Below are 20,691 nucleotides of genomic sequence, written 5' to 3' on the forward strand. Positions count from 1 at the left end.
CAGCGCGTGTGGAGGTGCTCTGATTTCTGCAATCTTTGCTGCCATCGTTCCTAGAAGCAATTGAAAAGGGAGAGAAACTGGAGGAGGTACAGAGGGGCCATCCAGTTTGCAGTGCCACAAATGAAACATTATGAAAAATGCCTGCCAACTGAGAGAATTTATCATCAGGGAGCTGTCAATCAATTGCAGAAAAGTAAGGGGGAGAGAGGAGAAGAAACAATCAAAAAAAAAAAAAAGCACAAGTCCTTTTATAAAACCCTTATTTTAAGTAATGTTTGCTAAATTACTTTTTCTCTCAAGCTCAAAGAATAAAATATTGGTTCTTTTTTTTTTTACTTTTGATTCTCAGTTCCGAAGTATGTTAACATTTTTTTTTTAAGGGAGGAAAGAGATGAAAGGATCAGTAGATGTTTGGGATCCCAAAGCCACAACCGTCATCGTTACGCCCCACAGTCAAACACGACTGCCCCTGAGCTAATGGACCTGCAGAGTTCAGTGGCTGGAAAGGGAGATAAATATTCAGGTCTTACCTTTAATGCAAAAGTCTGTGAACAGAGATGACATTTCCTGTGTGTTCTCTGCATGTTCAGCTCTTCCTTGTATTAATGTAAATAGAAAAAGAGCTTGGATCTGAGGGAGAGCTGACCTCACCTCTTGCCCTTCCTTATTTTTGACTGACAGGCACTGAAATTGCTTGGTTTGAATGTCAGGAGGAAGAGGTGCAATAATACCCTTTGATATTAATCATCACAGGTGCATGGGAAATAAAAAGAGGGAAGGCATCAAAGTAAAATAAAAATGCAAACTAAGTTTGCACATCTTTTGGCTTGCTAAGGTTATTAGGTCTTGCCTCTAGTGCTGTCCTGCCTGTTATCCTCATGCAAATCCAGCCTACTTTCCACTGCTTTCAGGCTTTGCTGCCCGCAAAAGAAAATTGTGTGGTGGCTTCATTCATTCACTACCGCATTGGCACTGATTTTCTTTCACTCGTGCCCTCCTCTTCCTGTGCTGGGAGCTGGGAGGGGGAGCGGAGACACTTTGGGTTTTGTGTTTGCATTTCAACAAGTGCTCTGCTTGTAAATGTTTACTTAAAATCAGGAAGCAAAACCTGCTTTCCAGTGGCTTTGCTCCCTTCTTGCAGCACGACAACATTCAGAACCACAGTGTCTTTAGTAAACGTCCCCTATTTCCTCAATTTCCATTTGTCTGTTTTTAAACAAAAAGCAGCAGGAAAACTTCTAGGACATCTGCAGCTTGTGGACGTATGAGTCTCCAAGTGTATTTATTTTTTGGTTGCAGAGGTCTGTGATCCCTCCAGCTTTTTTTGTGCGCCGTGACTCGAGGGGCTTGGAACAGATCTCGACGGGCAGTGATTGCAGGGCATTCGTTCAAGGCAGTGCAAAGGCAATTTTCGACGGCTAGGCAAGGCCATCAGTTGGCTCCCATTGGTAAAACGGAGGCCATGCCATTTAATTTGCTGTGGAAGTTTAGTTAGATATAGGGAGCTGAACAAAAGACCAGCTACAAAGGAAAATGAGCATGGAAAAGAAAATATGGAGCTAAATAAGAGGTATTCAGCACCACTACAGCTATGGGCTCGCCTTTTTTGTGACTGTTTTACAGATGTGCTAAAAGCCTAAATCAGGTGGCTCTTATGGGTTGCTGATTGCCTTTGCTGTATTCAGATTGCAGGGCACGGAATATTATCCTCAAACAAGGGTCTCATCTGGAGAGCTCCAGGCACGCTGGCGATGGGCAGGAGACGCGATCTTACCTGCTTCTGCATTCCGGACAAGCGGTGCCAACGTTTCAGGTCAGCTTTTCACCTCCTTCTGTTCCTCGGTGGGATTCAGGCTGGGGGTCTGGAGATATCGCTGATAAACTCCTCAGAAATGCAATGAAGTAAGAAGGTGTTTGGGAGAGAAAGTGGACAGAGGTGATTCCTATTTTGTGTTCTTACTGTGAGGCTGGGAAGGAAGGAAGGAAATCTCGAAACAAAATGTGATTGCTTTTTCAAAGCCCTGTAAAGCTTCAGCTCAGTGTAGGAGATCATGACAAGGTTAGATCGGTTCTTTTATTTAATCCAATCAAATTCATTCTGGGTCCTGATTTTCTAGCACAGCATGAAAAGTCCCTGATGACTCTGATACAAGTCTGTTATTACCTAATTGCTTTTCCATAAGGCTTTCACCTGATAATTCGGATATTGTTACAGCTGCTGAAACCTGATAATTCTTCTACACTGCAATCTGCCTATATTTATTATTACTCGTGCTGTGGGAACAGTTTAAGGCTCAGAGAGATCAGGTCCTCGTTAATGACTACTGCTGCAGGCACCATGAGAGACATTCAGAAAAAAAAAATCACAAAAAATCAAAACGTGTTGAGGAGGAACATCAGGGTCCCAGGGGCTGGACTCGATCGATGATCCTTGTGGGTCCCTTCCACCTCAGGATAGTCTGATTCTGTGATTGTCCCACAAGGCCACTCCATCAGCAGAGTCTAAAAGAGGACCTTGCAATCCTAAAAGTGAGAGCTAATATTTCATAGTAAGCACTACAGAGTTGATTTGTTCAATACTATTTTATTATTATTATTATTTTATTTATTTTTTCTTAAGTCTCTACCTGGGAGTCTGTCCTGGGCTTTCCCCAAGCCGCTGAGGAGAGGATTTCTCCTCGGGTTGCTCAGCAGTTAATGGCTCTCCGAGGGATGCATCCAGACTTTTGCAGCTCATTAGAGGAGTCATTAAGGCTTTGGTAATTAAGCAGAAGGATACTGAGAATTTGATACAGCAAATTCTTCCCATGCCTCTTTGTACTCAGGAAAGGTTTCTCTCTCCTTGGATCTCTGATGGCAGTTATGGGTTCTGCATAAACATATTTATTGATGTGCCTGTGCCAGGGAAAGCTGGGAGGTCCCGTACAAGCAGCATCTCTGCAAGAATCATGGTAATATAATAGTCCATGGCTAGGGCCTCAGGTCTGAGCAGGTCTTAGTTGGACCTGTGGATTGCTCTTCAGAGTAAGGCAGCTTTGTCTTTTGACTTGTTGCAGGGACTTCAAATGTTCGAGGACAGCTTTTATTTTTTGTTTTTCCTTCCCCCCCTTTGGACACGAAGTTGCTTACAATGCCTTACTCTCCTGAGTGATGCAAGTGACATGCTTTACTGTGACATTAGTAAAGCTTTTGGCAATGCCTCCTAAGGCTTTTAATGTGGAAACTGAGAAAGAGGGCTCTGGATAAACAGCTTGTTGGGTAAACAGCATGAAATGGCTGTAACTTGGGAATGGGACGGTTCAGACTGAACACTGGGAAAAATGTCAGTAACGGGGCTGTGTGAGACTGAAATTTGTCACCTCAAAAGGCAGAAGAATCTTAATCTCTGCAAGCTTTTGAGAGCCAAAACCAGAACTGACCAGATCTTCTGATGGTGATCCTGCTCTGAGCGATGGGCTGGGGTAGGTGCTGTCTGGAGGTCTTTTCCAACTGGCTTTATGCGACTATGAAATGCAATGGTGGTTACAGGTAGTGGAAGTTAAAAATAAAGTATTGGTAGATATGAAGCTCAGAATTAACCCTCCAGCCTTGCTGCCTCTGTCTGAACGACTCAGGAGGCTGCTGTCCCTGGGGGTGGGCAGGTGTAGGGACTGGCTGCCATTCCCACAGAACCAATGAAATAAAATACTGTGTAAATCTCCATCTGGATCCTAATAGAGACGATAAACTTGCTTTCCCTCAGCTTCAGCACAGCGGTTGACGGGCACTGTGGGTGGCTGCAGTGGTGCGGGGAAGAGGAGAGATGGGCACTTGGGGAGCTCCTCTGCTCATACAGTCATTATATACTCAGTTACCAACCACAGATTGCTCTGAATCCCACGGCTTATCAGTAATTTCCACTTGCTCTCGTCGTCTGAACAGCCAGTGTCTCTTTATTCACGGCCCCGTGTTACTTCTCTCCGGGAGGCAGCTAATCACTCGTTTCTCTGCAAGACGGAGAGGGCTCGATCTTGCTGTGGCCTGTCGTGTGCCGAGCTTCCCTGCTGAGCTGCCCTCCTGAAAACGGGCAGGGCAAAGTGTGAATGCTCCGGGGAAGCTTTCCTAACTGTCTAACACGAGTTGGGTTCTCTGTGGGCCTGGCTCAGGCACCTGCAAAGCAGCCCTCGTCTTAAAAAACCGTGTGAGCAGAGAAAGGATGCTGTCAGGAGAGGGGACGTTAGGGGGTTGCCTTTGTCAGTCAAGGACATTAAGCCAGGCAGAGAGGGAGCAGGTCTGTCTGAAGATGTCCACAAGGCCACATTTTGAATGAGTGTGACCTGGCACATCACCAGTAAATGAATGCAAATTGCCTTGGATTCATCTACGTCTCTGGACCTCGGTTAGCCTGTACCGGCTCATGTTTTAGCCCACCTGACTTGGCGCTGGCTGGACTATAAATGGGGGGTGACAATGTTCCTGAAACGGTAAAATTCCCTAGAGGAAGATGATTTTTTACAAGCAAGTTTTTAACCTGTGGAATTTTACAACAGAATTTATTTATTTATTATTTTTCTTGAGATGAGAGGCTTGTCTGGAGCAATCCTGAGAGGGCATCTCGCTGTTAAGGGTGGTTTTTCCTCTCTTCCATCAAAGACTTAAAGTATCCTGGCATCTTAGGGAACCCTTTGATAGCCATCTGCCCTTCCCCAGGGTTGTTATGGGAGGGAAAGCCAGTCGGGTGCCTTTTGCTTGGCTTCTTCTCCATCTCCTGGAGCACTGCACAGAGCCTGGCAGCCAGGTGCAGCAAGAGGCAGGGGGTGAGGATGGGAAGGGGTAGTTGGGACCCCGCTGTGTGGGAGAGGAAAGCAAGCGAGCCCTAAGCCAGGCAGGAAGGGATCTGTCCTTGGGCTGGAGCCTGTCCAGAGAGCTGTATGCGTTTAGGCAAAGCTAATGTGACAGTTGCTGGTTTCTAGACAAGAACTGCTCTGGCCAGATCTAATAAGAAAAGCAATATATAGTGTGAAACCAATATCATTTCAGCCTATGAAGGAGCTACCCAAGCTATGTAGGCCTGAAGGATAAATGTATAAAACTCCCGCAGCTGCCTACAGCATTGTACGTGCTGTCCGTGCTCCATGACAGACACAATTATTTATTGTTTGTCTTACACCAGCACCTAAAGGCTCCCGCGGGGACCTGGACCCTTGCGCAGGGAGAGTTGCTGTCATAAAAACTTTGCACATCCAACCGCTGTTGGGGAATTGAGGCCTGGCACAGCTTGGCTCTCCCCAGCATGCTCTGATGCTGATGGCTTGAGATGCTCGAGATGCTCCCGGCACGCTGTCCCTGTCCTTGCAGCTTGTGCAGGGATGCTCCCAGGGTGGCACACGGTGGCTTCCTGTGCCCCCCATGCTGAGGAGGGGAGGCAGAGGATGCTGCACCACGTCTGCAGCCCAGCTCCCACTGTGCATGCAGCGGGAACTCAGAGGAGGCTCTTGCTACAATAATGGTCAGAAATGGGGATGGGGAGGGGGTGAGGATCAGAGCAAAACGCTGCAAGGAGCTGCCAGCCCGAAACCCGAGGCTTAGCCAGGGAGTGGGGTCTGGGCACTGCCTGCAGGGATCCCGAGCTACAGCTGAATGCCACAGGCATGAAAAATGGCAACAGAAGACCTTCTCTACAGTGTCAATGATTTGTGTGGGCCCCTGTATTTGTTTCAGGAAAGTCAAACACAAAGCTGCCAAAACCTCTCTCTCTGTGCTTGCAACTCTGACAGATTTCCCAAAGCAAATTTTTAATTAGCCCCTTCCTCCGCAGTGCCCTCTGTAATTGTCACCCCCAAGATTTCAGGCTTTTCCCTGCTACGTAACAGAGATTTAGCAGTAGAAGGCTGGAGGGGAGTCCTCATATTACTGAGACTTTAATATATTATACTACAGAACATTAACTGGTACGCCATAATGTATTATCATAATTAATTACAACTAAACTGCAGTTGTCAAATAAATGAACAAAGTACATTTCGTGATGCATTATCCCTGCTTTCTTATTGTTTGTCCTCTTACTTGTTAAGCTAAAAATAATCAGTCTTTTGCAGTTGGTCGTCTTCTTGTCATGTAGTTCCACCGCAGCCGTAGAGCTGCAAGGAGGCTTTTGTGTGCATGTACCTAAAATGAATGTGCTAACAAGCATGAGTATATTAATGGAAAAAAAAGCCCTAATGATAGCAACACAGAGGTCAGGATAACTTCCTTTTTTGGCCTTTATGCAGTAATGTAGAAAAACAAAGTGTTGTGGTGTTGGTAAGTCAGGCTTGTGCTATTTTGTCTGCTTTTGTCAGAGGTAAAAGAAAAAAATTGCATGCCATCCACGCACTTACTGCAAGGAAGAAGAGCAATAATAAAACAGGCCCCTCAGGTGATATATAGACCTTCCTCTAGGTATAGGAGACAAGATCTTTGCAGATAATGTGTGGAATGACCTTCCCAAGGTCTTCTGAGCGTGATCTTCAGCTTCCAAATATCGGCAAAGCTTCACTGAAGGGGCTGGGCTTCATCTGATTTACGCCAGTTCAAGCTCATTTGGCAATTGTGGATAGCAGGAGGAAAAAGTTATGCCTTGGGTTAGTCAATTTGGTGGAGATCATCAGGCAGCTAAGTCCTTTTCCATGGGTGTGATTGAGCTCTTCTTGTTCAGAATGGCCTCATTAGCTTCTAAAGAAAAAAAAATTGATCATCTGAGCGCTAACCTGGTGGAGCGGGGGGAGGCTGTGCACAGAAATCCACAAACCTGATGTACAAAACCTTGGGTTTGAGCACGTGCGCCTGTGTGAAAGCACACAGTGCTAGCTGTAGGAGATGTAATGCCACTTTCGTAACCAGGGCAGGAAATTTCCCTGCTGAACAAAGCCTGTGTCTGCCCCCGGACACTGGCACAAGTCCCCAGGCAGGTCTGGGGCCGGTGGCTGGCACCTTGCCCCCCGTGGGGACGCAGCAAGGAGCCCGAGCTGCTTCTCCATCACTTACTGTCGCTAGGTGGGCACCGTAATATTCTGCGAGGCAGATGCTCCTGTCAGTTGTTTTGTTTCCTTGCCAAGATGCATGTTACCTCCGGGAGCCCTTAGGGGTCCATTTACCAGGGATAATTAATTAAATTAACAGCCTTTTGTAGGCGTGCTGGAGGTTCATGTAACAAGTGTGCTTTGAAACAAGGCGCTGGATTCCAACAGCCGTTGGTAAACTGTGCTGGTTAAAACTCTCTCGGCCACATCTTTCACTGGTATTAATCAGAAAGCAGTCAAATTCTGCCAATTTACCTTTTGCAAAGACCTGGCTCCTTTTATCTTTCTTCTTCTCTTTCGTATTTTCCCCTCTCTCTGCTCGGTATAGAAAATCTGTTTTTTCACGCATGCCAAAGACCAAAATCTTTAACCACTCCCTGTCAGCATGATTGCACATTGATTGTTCATCATCTTGCATATAATAGAATTAGGCCTCATTAAAATAATCTCTTCCCCCATGAGCTAGACTTGTTCAGTCTCCTACAGCCTGCCCAAATCGCCCCTTGGTCTAATTAAGGGAATTGGCCATTTGCATCCGTTCTCTCCTCCTTGGAAGACGAGGAGGAGGAAGATGGGAAGGATGAGGTGCTGAGGATATCGTTTCCCACTTGAAGTAGGACACAGCTACCAACTATCCCAGTAGCCTCTTGTTTCAGCAATGATGGCCCTGGTGGGTTGTAATTACCCATGGCCTTCCACGCCGCCCAGGGTCATGGATCATCGCCCTGTAGTGAGACAGGCGATTCGGCAGAAAGGTCAGCGAGCTGCAGGGCTGCTTCCTTCCCTGCTCAGCTGGAGGGAGGAGGAGGCGCGAGGCGGGCTGCATGTCAATGCGCTCCACGCTGGGCGCTGCGGCTTTGTTCGGCCTCGGAGCTGCTGGGGTGAGTGAGACCAGGCAGAATAAAACAAGGGCTTCGCCCAAACTTCCACGGGCACCATGGGGACCTAAGTACAGTCCTCGAGGTGTAACGGCTAACCAGAAAAAGTTGAAGGCAAGAACTTATCTGCGTTATTGTTGTCGCTCTCCGGGTGCATAATGGGATGAAATTTTCATTAAATAGGGAATATACGACAGACAGAGGGTTGGATCTTGAACTCTGGTACCCCAGCCTTGGTATATTTAATATCGAGCCATCAAACTTCACAGTTTCAGCACTCTTTTACCATGACAGGCGTTCAGATGTATATAAAGGATACCAGGAATGTGTCTCAGCATGCCGCCAGGCTGTGCCAGGTCCCGTGTTACACCTGGATCTTTTTACTCCGTGCCCCCCCCGATAAGCAGCAGGCAGAACCACTGTGGCAGCTTTCTCGTGCCTGCGTGGTGCTTGCTGATTACGCTGAAATCCCCACGATCTCCTCTGCACATCTCACACATCAAAGGTCCGCAAATGCAGGACGCGCTGCTGGCTCGAAACGAGAGCCCCTGGAAAACTAATGGCGTGGGATCAATTTCTTTAGCATTAGCGACGTTTTTATATCACCTCGCAGCTGGGTGACTCTGCCTTTGTGATATAAATAATCTGCCATAATAAAAATGAAAGAGCATCCGATTTGCTGCGAAAAGACTTATGATGCAAACTGCAGCAAGGTTTAATGGAGAAGAACACTCAGGGAGAGAGCTGGGTGTTTGGTGAAGGGGCTGCACCAGGACTCCTGGTTCCCTTCCCAGCTCTGGCATGCGGTGCGCTGCCAAGGCACTGCAAGAGTCAATATGTTGGCCTCTTGCATCCTCTGGAGCTTTCTGCATGACTTTGCCTACATAACTGATTTATCCATGGTCTCTGACTAAAGTAGAAACAATTACAGAACTCGAGTGTTGTGATTTATCAAGGCTAGCAAAGTGCTTTCCAAATGAAGCATTAAAGTCAGAACATCATTTCTAGGCCTCCTCCAGATGCTCCGTCCCCAGTGCTTTTAAGGTCCAGATGGCAGGTTGGTCTAAAAAAAAATGTGGACGTAGGTTTTATTCTAATGGTAGGGTGGGGGGCCTGAGGGAAAGCCAAGACTGCCAGAGATGGAGAAAAGTGGTCTGTCGGTGGGGGGTTAGCTTTGTGCACGAGCTGTGTTTTAGGATAAGTAAATCCCTGCCTTCAAGACTTTTCTCTAAAGTTCATCACTGAGCTGCAAACACATGCTGAAGCACGTTTTTGGTCCAAAAAACAGCTGAAGCAGGTTTTTGGTCCTCCAAGTAGTAGGAGCTCCAAGCTTGATGTTATTTAGGGTGTCTGTTGTTCTCAGTGAACCCTCCAAGCCCAGAGGTGCCACAGCTGAGAACCTGAACTCCCTTTGGCTCTGGGCTTTTCCCCTATAGCCTGAAAGTTGCAGAGGGATTAGGTAGGAGAACATGGGACTGGGAGTGGCTGAGGATGGGTCTGCTCTGTGTGCAACTCCTTTCTCCTCTTCCCTTGCCATGCTGCCATAAGGCATGATGAAAGGGCAGCGAGTGCAGCTGGGCTCTGCCTGACACGGGATTCATTTATTTTCATAAAGGAGTCAAATTTCCACCGTTACGTTTTCATCTACAAACCATCAATATTTCAGGGCTATGGCAAAGCCCTGAGTGGGGGAGGAGAGCTCCCTCAGTCTCAGAGGCTCTTTTCGTAGTTAAAAGTTCACCGCAGAAAATCTGATGCTTAATAAATTGGAGCCTTCTCTGCTTTAAATCATTTTTACAGCAATTGCGGAAGAAAATATAATTATTACAAACTGGTCATTTGTTACTGCGAAATCTCATTAAATTGACTCCATGCTGGAAGGTTTGGTGGGGGGTGCTAAGGGGGAAGAGGCAGAGACCTGACAGAGGGGTGGGAGAGAAGGCTCTTAATTACAGATTGATTATTTCTTGTGATTGAATGTAAAACATAATCAGCTCATCCTTTCTAGTGGGGCAGATGGGAGCTACAGGGACCTTTTTGTCTTCCTTGACCCGCTAGCGTGGCATACTAATGACCTGGGGGTGCAGGGAGAAGCCGCTGCTGCTGAAGCATGTTCAGATGAAGTCATGGATCGGGGCTGCTTTGCCCCCGTGGAGTCAGGCTGGGCCAGCAATTTAATGTGGTCACGTCTCATCATCATATCTTTATTTCACACTGAACTAATCCTCCTGTACGCCACAACCGGTCTACTTTGCCCCCATTCAGGGTAGGTGCTTGGATAGACGCATCCGAACCAGCTTTGAGTCTTGCTTGAGAAGCTGGGAATGCACTGGGCTTGCTTCTGCTGAGCTCCTGGCTAACGTGGAACTACAGAAAACCTCCTCTTTTCTGTAATCTCGGTCCCGCCAAGAGCAATACGTGTGTATAGATGTGTGTACGCAGACTGACCGAGTGTGCAAGGTGGCACTGCTCTGAAATGGGGGGCGGCTGCAGGAGGGCACTGCTGCAGCAATCAAAGCTCCCCGATCATCCCCGCGCCGGGTACCTGCAGCCCCGGCGTGCGACAATAAGGAGGAAATCATTGCTGCTAAGGGGGACGTGATTCCTCTTATGTTCTTTCAAAGGAGAAGAATATTGTGTGTTTTGACATCGAAATGGAGCAATTGTTTTTGCAAAATGATTTTTCTCTAGTTTTAGACCTTTTTAGTGATTTCTTATCTTGGATTCTTAAAGGAAAAAAATTGCTGAAATATGACAAATTGATAGACCATAATGATCTAATCGTGTGTGATGTGTTCTTGAGAAAGAACAAAACGAAAAGCAAGAATCTATGCTAGGGTTTTAGGAAAATGATTCCCAGACATGTAGATTGCCTTTTATTAGGATTAAGAACAATACCTAGCACTTACCAGGGTATTTTCCTTCACAAAGATCCCCAAACTTTTTGCGCTCCTGAGTGTAGAAGGTTATTCAAATATTGGAATAGTTATTCAATGGTAAAACCAAATATTAGTGGAATACATTTTTTGTCCAGTTACTAATATATGCATAGGATCTCGGGCAACAAAGCCTCCATAAAAAATTCATAATGGCTCAAGCACTCAGCCAGCTTCAAGGGAGCAATTATCTTTCCTTCATGGGTTAATACATTTTGCTTAAATAATAATAATAATCAGAAATGGTTGTAGTGAAAAATAAATATAAAATAAAGGTTTGACAGTTCTGCATTTTTACAAATGCTTCTGTTAACTGAAACTGTTCCCTAAACCCACCTTGACTTTGCAGATATTTCCCACTGTTTTAAAACTCTCCTGTTTCTGGCCACGTCTCAAAAACAACAACAAAAATAACACACACACACAAAACCACCAATAAAACACCTGAAATGCCACCCAGCTTTGGGATTTAATGTTTTATCCCGTTTTGCATCTGAAGTAATTGAAATACAGAGAAGTAATTTGCCAGACATCGCACACAAAGGAGCACGCAAAGTTGGAAGTAAACGGAACCAGAACTCCTGGATTCTGATCAAAACGGAGAAGAATGGTGTATTTCAAGGGTTTGGAGGAGCTCAGGGCCCTGTGTGGTGTTTCTGGGAGCTGGCTGCGAGATGCCTCTGCCTACTTGCAATGTTCTGGCCAGTTAGCCACGAGATGATGCTGAGCGGCCAGGTTTGGATGGGTTGGTGCTCTGCAGCGCTGGGCTGTGCCGTGCTGTTGAAAGCAGAGAAGTGGGATTTAGCACCGTTATTTAGAAAGGGAAACGGGCCTTTCAGGCACATAAATATGTATCTTTCTCCGAGTGTGTGGTAACATGAGATTGCAAGCTTATCTTGTGCTGTTCCAGGCTTTTTCATGAGTGATGGCTTTTTGACTTGCATTCAGCAACGGAGCGGTCTTGCAGCTGACAGTGGAGCTGGCTTTACTCGGGTATTTGTTGGAGACCCAGCAAAGGGACGGTGACAAATGTGGCATCCCATAACTGCACAGATGCAGCGTTGTCCTTCAGCAGCATTGCTCTGTGCAGCTCTGCTCCTGGAGGCCGGGGGGGGAGCTGCTTGCCGAGCTGCTCGGGCTGCGGTGAGCCAGGTCTTCCCCTGCGCTGCCAAACCTTGCGGGTCTCCTCGCCAACACTGAGAGCTGCCAGCCTCGGCCCTGCTTCATGCCAAGCAGGATCCGTGCAGGACTCTGCGCAGGGCAGCCTGCTGGATGAGAGGGGTTTGAGATACTTCCAAGCAACTGAACGTGGGGCGGGTAAGCATCCCCTGAATGTTAAAACTAGTTTAGTGATCAGTTCAGACAGAGAAACCCATACAGACTCTCAGGGGGACTCCTGGAGGCTCTTGATGCCAGTAATGAAATGGGAAAGCTACAGTCCTCCTTTCACTGGATGATAACAATAAATAAATTAAAAGGCTTCCCTGTTTAGTCTTAGCCTTGTAGCTACAACATGAGCAAAGCAAGAAGGAACAAAAAAAGAGAAATATTCCTTGGAAGACAGAGTCTGGAGAGCATCAGCCTTTCCAGTGTGCCCCGCACAGCGGCACACTAAACTCATCGGGATGGCAGGGTTCGTGTAGCTGAACAGTGCAATGCACCAAAAAAGAAATAGCAAAGTGGCCCTGCTGCCCCCCAGCAGAATTGGGATGCACTTCATGTTCTGCGCGCCGGCGGTGCCGCTGCGGCAGGGGGATGTCAGAGCAGCCCTGGCTGCGTGCTCGGAGCCGCGTGCTGCTCTGCCTGTTGTCTGATGTTCGAGCTTCATCTCAGCTGTGACAATCCTATCTGATCATTAATAATACAATAATGAAATAGCGACTGGAGAGACACTTGGATAATCATCTGAGCAAAGGCTCATTAGTGCTGCAGAACAATCTCTGCCGTGTAATAACAGATCCCAGGAAATTTCAATTAAAGCTGGAACTCTGTTGCAATTTCATTTTATTTCCAGCCAGACAGCGGATGGTGTAATTGCAATCAGCCAACGCAAGGCAAGCTCCTCTAACTCAAACCTTCCCATGGGGCAGGAGGTGGGCTGGCTGGCTGGATGCTGTAGGTTTGTGGGTGGTTTTTTTTTCCCCTGCATTTTGTTTCACTTCTACCTTCACAGGGCAAATTGTTCCTTACAACATCGTAACCTTTTCTGTTGCTGTCCTGTCTGACTAAGTTGGGATGTTCCACTTTGGGAAAGCTTTTCCAGTTTTCTTCTCTACAGAGGGGCTGATGCAGATAGCAGGCAGGTATCTGTCATTGTACCAGCCAGTCGGAGCAGAGACAGATGGAAGATTTTCTGCGAGAGCCTGGTCTGCTGCATGCTGAAGTCCAGAATTTGGCCTGAAATGGATTTTAGCCATGCTATGTTTTAATTCCTTCCTCTATGACAAAACCATGCAATGCAGAAAGCAGTGGAGTGGTTTCCTGGGCTTGCTTCATCGGAGTTGCTCCTTCCTTTGTCCTTACATTGTTCTGACATCACTTTTCTTCTTGTAGGGTTGGATGCTAGCCCGCCTGCCTCAGTGCCCCCAGCTTCCCATCCTTGTCCTTGAGCAGGATAGCTGTGTCTTGCTGATATAAAGCAGAGGTCCCCAAACCCTTTGTCCGTTCAGATCTGCGGTATTTTGCATGGGTATTAGCTGGCAGAACTCCAACGTGAGTAATTGCATCCTGCCGTCTCATTAAGATTTTCTCTGCACGTTCAAATGGACGTTGAATTCTCCTTCATTTCCTTGGCTATAGTCTTCTGGCTTGTCCTTGTGTCCTGCTTTACGCAGCTGCCGTGCTTCACCCTGGGAAATGGAGAGATGACGTGAGCTAGGCATGGATGTAGTCATATACTGCCTGGAGAGAGTGTTCAGTGTTTGGGAGGACAGTTATCGTCCCCAGGGAGCAGCTACATAGATGTTCACGAGGGCCAAATGCAAAGACCTGTTGTTCCTCTGATACAAAACCCCCATGGCACAGGGGTTCTGTTTTTAAAGGCCCCTTGTCTTCACGGAGCACCCACCAGCTCTGGGCACTGGGTGCCACGATGTTCCCCAGAGCTCTGGAAGAAAAGGAGCATGAGGACAGACACTTAGGAAACACGGGCTGTCCCATCCAGGGGCTGAGACCTTGCTTCATGCTGGAATCAGAGCTGGAGGAGATGCCCAGCAAAGTTTCTGTGGAGGAGGGGAAATCTCAGAAGTCATAAACGTCTGGCTTTACTTGCAGAGATGATCATTTTATGCAAACAAGATGTGCTCTCTTGCTAGAGGTCTACTTAGCAGTCACCTGTGGAGGCAGCTACTGTGAACGTTTGGAATAGAAAGTGGCTTTTGTTTTAATGGTTTATCAAAAATGTTATCTTTTAACTTGTGTTTTCCTGTAAGCAGAAAGATCTTAGTGGAGCAGAACAACGGGTCAACGTACATGCAGCAGGCAGCAATATTTAACTTAACTCTTCCATTGCTTGGGCTTTTACCTTGAGATGCATAAAATCAAATCTCTTAACATTATCTCTACCTAACTTGTAGAATCACTGCTCGTATCTTCTGTTCCTTCCTTCGGTAGTTGCTGGCAGTGCTGTCTGAGATGGGCAAGGGGCTGGATGGACCCAGAGCCGTACCCAGCCCTCTCATCCTCGTGTTGTTATAGAACTCTGCATGTCTGTGTTAGAGATGGAGCTCAATCCCAGATTTTCTGGACCTCTGAAGGCTGAGAGAGCACCACAAGGAGGAATTAAACCTGGCATTTACAGGGACTTGATTGTTAGAGGAGTGTCTTCAACGCATGTCTGCTCACCTTCTTGGAATTCTTGCTTTGTGCTCAAGAAGAAAATACATCTTTGTCCTCCTTCCCCTCGGTTCTTGCCAAGGTCCCTTGGGGGAAAATTCTTTCCCAACCACAACCATCTCCATCAGCTGCACCCTCAGAACCCGGAGGGGAATTCTATTCCAGCCTCAGATTTTCTTTCTTCGTGATTCATTTGTGCGGTGCTGGACTCTTCCCAGCTGGTTCCACCCCCATCTCTTACAATCAGTGGTTTTGCACCTTTACTCTCATAGCTGCTGGTCCCAACTGGCCACAGACCTTCCTGTGGGTGCAGAACCCGCCGAGGCCTCGTTTCCATCAGCTCTGCCAAGTGCTGAGAGGCTCTGGCTCGCTCCCACCCATCGCTGCCCGAAAAGCCGTAGAGGTGCGAGGTAACGAGACAGGAATGCCTGATAGCTGAGAAGGAAACTTCAGGGAAGGGAGGGGACAGCTTGAGTTGGATGGGAGAAAGGGAAGAGCATTCCAGAGAGCGTGCTGGCGAGGACGAGAAGCACTCCTGGCATAGGAGGTTCATCGAGGCAGAGAGAGGGTGCCAGGGATGCGCTGGGGCAGCACGAGGAGATGCAGGCTCCGTGCCCCAGGTTGCCTTGGCAGAGCTGGTGGCCTGGGACTGCTTTCCCTGCTCCTCTGCTCTCCCTCCACGTCCCGTGCCAGGTGAGGCTGTGCGTGTTCAACTTGACTGCTGAATCGTATCTCCCTCCGACAGGTTTCTCCTCTTGCATTTTGGCTGCGCTCGTAGCGCCTGTCACGTCAATAAAGTATTTTTCTCATTTGAATTTATATGAGCATTTGTGCAGGTTTATCTGTGTGTAGGAGCATCTGCATGTGAGAGGGAGTGTATTTATTTCTAGAGAGGGATGTGCAAGTGTTTACCAATAGCTGGGAGTTAGGAACGTGTTGGTACACCCGTGCCCCCATACTAATCTTGTTTTATTGATCCTCCTATTGATTTGTGCAGCACCCAGCACACTGCTGTGACTGAATGTTTCTTGTTCTGATTTTTCAAATGTGACAGCAGCTCTTGTTGAACCGCACAGGTTGCTTAGCACCTCTGAAAATCAAGCCTTAAACATATGCTCCAATGACCATAAAAGCAGCACGGATTTGCACGGATCCCTTGCGATCACATTCTCCTGGCAGTGCACCTGTGGGCAGAGGCTGGGGGTGCTGCTGGAGCATCAGGTCCTGAGCATCCAACCTGCCTCACAGCCTTCCTCCCCACCTATGCCAGGGTTTGGTTTTGCTTTCTGATATTTTTTTCTCGTGTATAGTTTTTTCTCTAATTAGCTTCCCGTTTTCCCCAACTCACTTTGATCTTGTTCTGGTCTGCTCAGATAATCAATAAGCTTAATGGAGAAAATGTGCTTTTTTTGGCTTTGAGATTTTTCCTTCCATTCTTTGAAACGGTTTTTGGGGGGGAGTGAGCTAGAGGAGGGAAGGCAGATTACCATCATTTTACCCATCTTGTCACTTCTGTCTAGACCACTTCCTTATCTGGTTCTTGAGAATAAAGATGAGAAGGTGTTTCTTGATCTCTCCCTCCATCTGCTCACTTCTGCATCTGCAGATTACTGATCCTTGCCCTCAGCCTCCCCACAGGCTCACCGTGCATCCAAACGGGGCTCTGCCGTGCTCAGAACCCAGCAGCAAACTCAAAGCACGCAGCCCACACAGAAATGGGTCACATCCAGATTTGCTTCGAGAACACGTGCACGCATCAAGCTAGCTGAATTTACACCAGGGACAGATCTGGCCCAGCCATATGTCCCAGAGCTAACTTGCTTCCCTCCCACCTTTTGAGACTGCTAATGAAGCACTATCCCCTGCAGAGAAAGCGGCGTGTTAAAATAGGACTGTCGCATCCCAGGGGAATGGGTGTTAGCAGCAGAACAGAAGGAGAGAGAAAGATAATGGAAATCGATGTGCGTCAGGACCTGATCTATGCTATTAAAATCAATAGGAATTTTTCAGGGCCATGAAATTTGAAGTCCGGAGCACAGTCTAGTTTTCAAAGTATCTGAGTTCAAGAGTTTTCCTTGTGTTGAATTTTGTAGCTTCTATTTTTTTTCTTTTTTTTTCTGATCTATCTTAATTTATTTTGATTAACAGCTGCAGCAGCTGGGATAGCTTGGGAATCTCCCTCCCTGCTGTAACCAGAGCACCCCGGTGTGCCTGAATCCCGTGTGCCTGCTGGGGAAAGCAGAGCGGGGAGGTCAGGCTGTAGCCCTGACTGCGTGCTGGGGAGAGGAGCGAAGGGGAAAGAAGGATGAGTTTGACGGCATCACGAACAGAGTCAACATGCTTGTTAGCTCCTAGATCATCCTCTCCTAATTATTATAATTAGCGATTTGATGAGGATCTGTTGACATAATGCTCCTCAAGGGAGAGTAGTGAGGAGCTTTGCCCAAGCCTTGAAGCCACTAAATGGACTGCTGCAAACACAACATTTTCTGTACGGAGCAGGGCAGAGCACAGCAGAAGGCATGACTGGTAATGGAGAGCCCGACACGCCTGGATGTTAATGCCTGGTTACAGCTTATAAAATGCAGCATCTCACCAGCTTGTGAGCCAAAACTGCATTAAAACTTTAATGATGAAGAGAGTGAAGGAGATGCTTGCATCCTGACTCAGAGCTATCACCACTGAAGTCGATGCCAGTGTGCAATGCAGCATCTTCATTTTGGAGTGTAGCTGGAGCTTTGTTATGGCTACAGGGAACGTTTTGACTCTTGGCTACTGATGTAATTCGATCAAAAAGGAACCAACAGGGAAGTGGTGATGGGAAACAAACCTTTAAATTCCATATAAAAATAGATAAAAGCGGCTGGCTTAAAGGATTGCAATGAACCTTATTTAAGAACTTTTTTAAGGAACAGAAAAGGAATTTAGTGCACACAAACTTTTCTACCTTTTCCATCAAAGGGTCAGAAATTCTCATTCAGGTCCAGATCAGAGCCAGATTCAAAAGGTCACCAACAGCGGGGAAACCATCTGAATAGGAGAGGCAGGGAGGGAGGCCAGCTATGCGGTGTCCCCAGCATCCTCTAATCACATTTCCCTCTGCTTGCCAGATATCAAACAGAAAGGAGCGTTTGAAATAATGCATCCATTAAGATACCTTCAGTGCCTGTCAAATTTTGCTCTAAGAGGATTGTGCTTATTACACAGCAGTAAGGTTTTATATTCTTAAAATTCCTTTGGAGCAAGCAAAATAAAAGGAGGTAGGAAGAAAACATGCCTCTTTCACGCCTTGGAATGGGGCTGGGCAAGCAATTACAGTTCTGCCCTGTGCTAGCCTTCAGCAAAGGATGCAGGCATGAACAGGTTGGTCTCTCCCTCTTAAGGGACTGTTTCTACCTCGCTTGGGTGTATTTGTGGGGAGAGAGGCAAAAACCTGAAACAAGAATATGGGAGCATTGGGAACGTGCAAGGGTTTGGGGATTTGCAGTGCTGGAGTATTGCAGTGCCCCTCGGGGTCAGATCCATCCCAGGCGGTGGTACCTGCTTGGCCAGGAGAGTGCGAGGTACAGGAGATCATGCAGGGAGGGAACAATCTTGGAATGACCTAGGGATTCACTTTTTCCATTTTTTTTGAGCTCTGATATCTGCTTGCTAAAGCTGCTGGGCCTGGAAAGGGGCTCTGAACTTGCTCCTGTTGCTTGGTGTGGGTGATGGAGCGGCGAGGCCGTAGCTCTGTTTCAGACAGTGGCGAGACAATAGCTATTTTCTGGGAGGACAGCTGAGGCATCCGACGGCTACAGCCCGTCTCTTTCCTACCTCTCAGCTTCCTCCAGTGTCATCTTCTGATCTTTCCCTCACTGATCCTCTCTTCAGCTCCTGATCTTTGTTGACTACCTTGATTCTTGTTTGTAGTTTCAGACGCTCGGGCTTTATCTTGGCTTCAGATGTTGGCTCTAACTTCAAGGCTTGCCCACCTGCACCCGTGTCCTGTACAACTCTCTCTCTCTGATGGCAGATAAGAAGAGTTGTCCATATCACAGGTTAGGCAGATGTTCTCCCTGACCCTATGAGATCCTTCAAAGAAAGACTGTAGGATTGCTCTGTGTTTTTATTGTTAGAAGCATAATCGGGCAAATCAAAACCCTGAGCATGCACTGAAAAGATGAAAAGCTCTGAGGATGAAAAGCATTATAAAAAGGGGCTAAGCATTTTTACTATAGATCAATGGAGATGCCTTTTCTGTCTGAATAACTCTGTTTCCCTGGGAGTCCTTCCTCAGATTTGCACCTCTGCCACTTTGGACAGAAAGAAACCACCTCTTCCTTCCTCTTGCTTTTATTATTTCGGTCTGAATCTGTCAACAGACGAGTCTTAACAGCCTACACAGGCAGTAGTTTTATTTAACATAATGCCTTTTCCTCATCATCACTGTTTTTCATTTAATCTTTCAAAGTCATAATTATCTGATATTAATGTTCTCATCATTATAACGTTCGTGGGAAGACAGCGGGTTTTTGTCCACAGAGACAAGGATCTTGGAAATTAATATAATACTTGTTCAGGATTGATTTCAGCCTTGTAGGTGCCCACAGCCAGAGGGACCCATCTGTTTAAAAATATCAGATACTAATTACCCAAAGAGCCATTATTTGGCTGTAGGATTGAGTGAAGTTGTCCTTCATACGTCATACCCACCTACATATCATTTCAGGCTTTGCTGTTTTTATGTGTCTTAAAACCCTTAAGAGAGATTTTACAGCCATTCAAGAAGGGAAAGAGTGAAAGTCTCTCGGAGCTGAGCTATACAGACCCTAGAAATGGCACCTATTTTTCCTGCAATGAGATATTAGGGAAAATGGGCACCAGTTTGTTCCCACCTTCCTCCAGAGCTCTGAGAGAAAGTGGTGGCAAGATTTGGAGATGGGTGACAATGTAGTAAAGAAAAAAAGAAAAGCCAGTTTATTTTTTCCTACAGCCTGTGAAGCTTTGGATCTGCAGAACAAAGCTGCTTTCCCGGCGTAGGCATTTCATAACCGAAGAGCCTTCATTGTGGGTCATTGTTTTAGTTGTCCTGTACCCCAAGAGCTATGGAGAAATCTGTCTGGCAGGGAAATGGTAAAGGGAGGTTTGCATCCTTCATAACACTAACGCTGGATCTGACCCATCTGCTGAATGCAGAGATATCTTCGCCCTTTACTTTCTCCATATATATGTTGAAAATCCTTCCTAGAAAAAGAAAATAACAGAAAAAGTTGACTCCTGGCTAAATTAGGCTCCAAATAGATGTTTCGCATCTCCCTAAATTGCTTACATTTCTCCATATGGTGCTCAGCCCACGCACTTGCTGTGCTAGCTGGGTGTGACGCAGCGCCGGGAGATGTGCAGCACGACGGCGGCAGGTACGCGGCGCCGGTCCGCAAAGACCCAGATTCATCGGCTTCCAGCAGGACGCCGTGCTGCCCTCGCTGGGGAACAGCTAGCTTGGCTTCAGCGAAGCCAAAGAGCTGTTTAATGGGAAATATAGACCTGCATTAACAGAGGGATGACAAATCCTCTCTTTTTTTTGGGTTTGATTCATCAGCAGCCAAATACTTCCTATAAAATTTCATTGGATACCCCATAAAAATATAGGTAATAAACGTGTCACCTCTTTTTTATGAAATAGTGAATTATTTAGTGGAAACTATGACTTGAAAGCTGGGGCTGTTTAAAACCTCATGACATACTTAGCTCATCCGTCCTAAGCATTTCAGAGCTTTCCTTTGAAAAGAACGGGGTTGGAAAAGAGCCGGATTTGTGCCGAGGTCAGCATGGGGCCCGAGTGGACTGATGCAAGCCTTGGCACCTGCACCACTTCTGGTTTCTGTGCTAGAATTTGCAGGAAAGTGAATTTTAACCTTTCCATCTAGAAATGGCTGGGTGAGAGCGCTTAGGGGTGATTTTTTTCTTTGTTTGGTTTTCTGCTATTCCTATGAGAAATGTCTTTTTTTTTTTTTATGGCTT

At 46.7% G+C, this 20,691-nt stretch overlaps 1 protein-coding gene across 1 annotated transcript in view; it reads left to right on the forward strand.

Moving 5' to 3' along the window:
- OAF (out at first homolog) overlaps positions 1 to 20,691 on the forward strand; it is a 201,174-nt gene that overhangs the window by 82,750 nt on the left and 97,733 nt on the right. Inside the window, exon 3 of the mRNA XM_080567495.1 lies at positions 1,686 to 1,813. Within this exon, the coding sequence (XP_080423621.1) occupies positions 1,686 to 1,813 (128 nt within the window). The remainder of the gene's footprint in view (positions 1 to 1,685; positions 1,814 to 20,691) is intronic.

The sequence above is a fragment of the Anser brachyrhynchus genome, assembly GCF_964034855.1.
Source record: "Anser brachyrhynchus genome assembly, chromosome: 25".
NCBI classification, from domain to species: Eukaryota; Metazoa; Chordata; class Aves; order Anseriformes; family Anatidae; genus Anser; species Anser brachyrhynchus.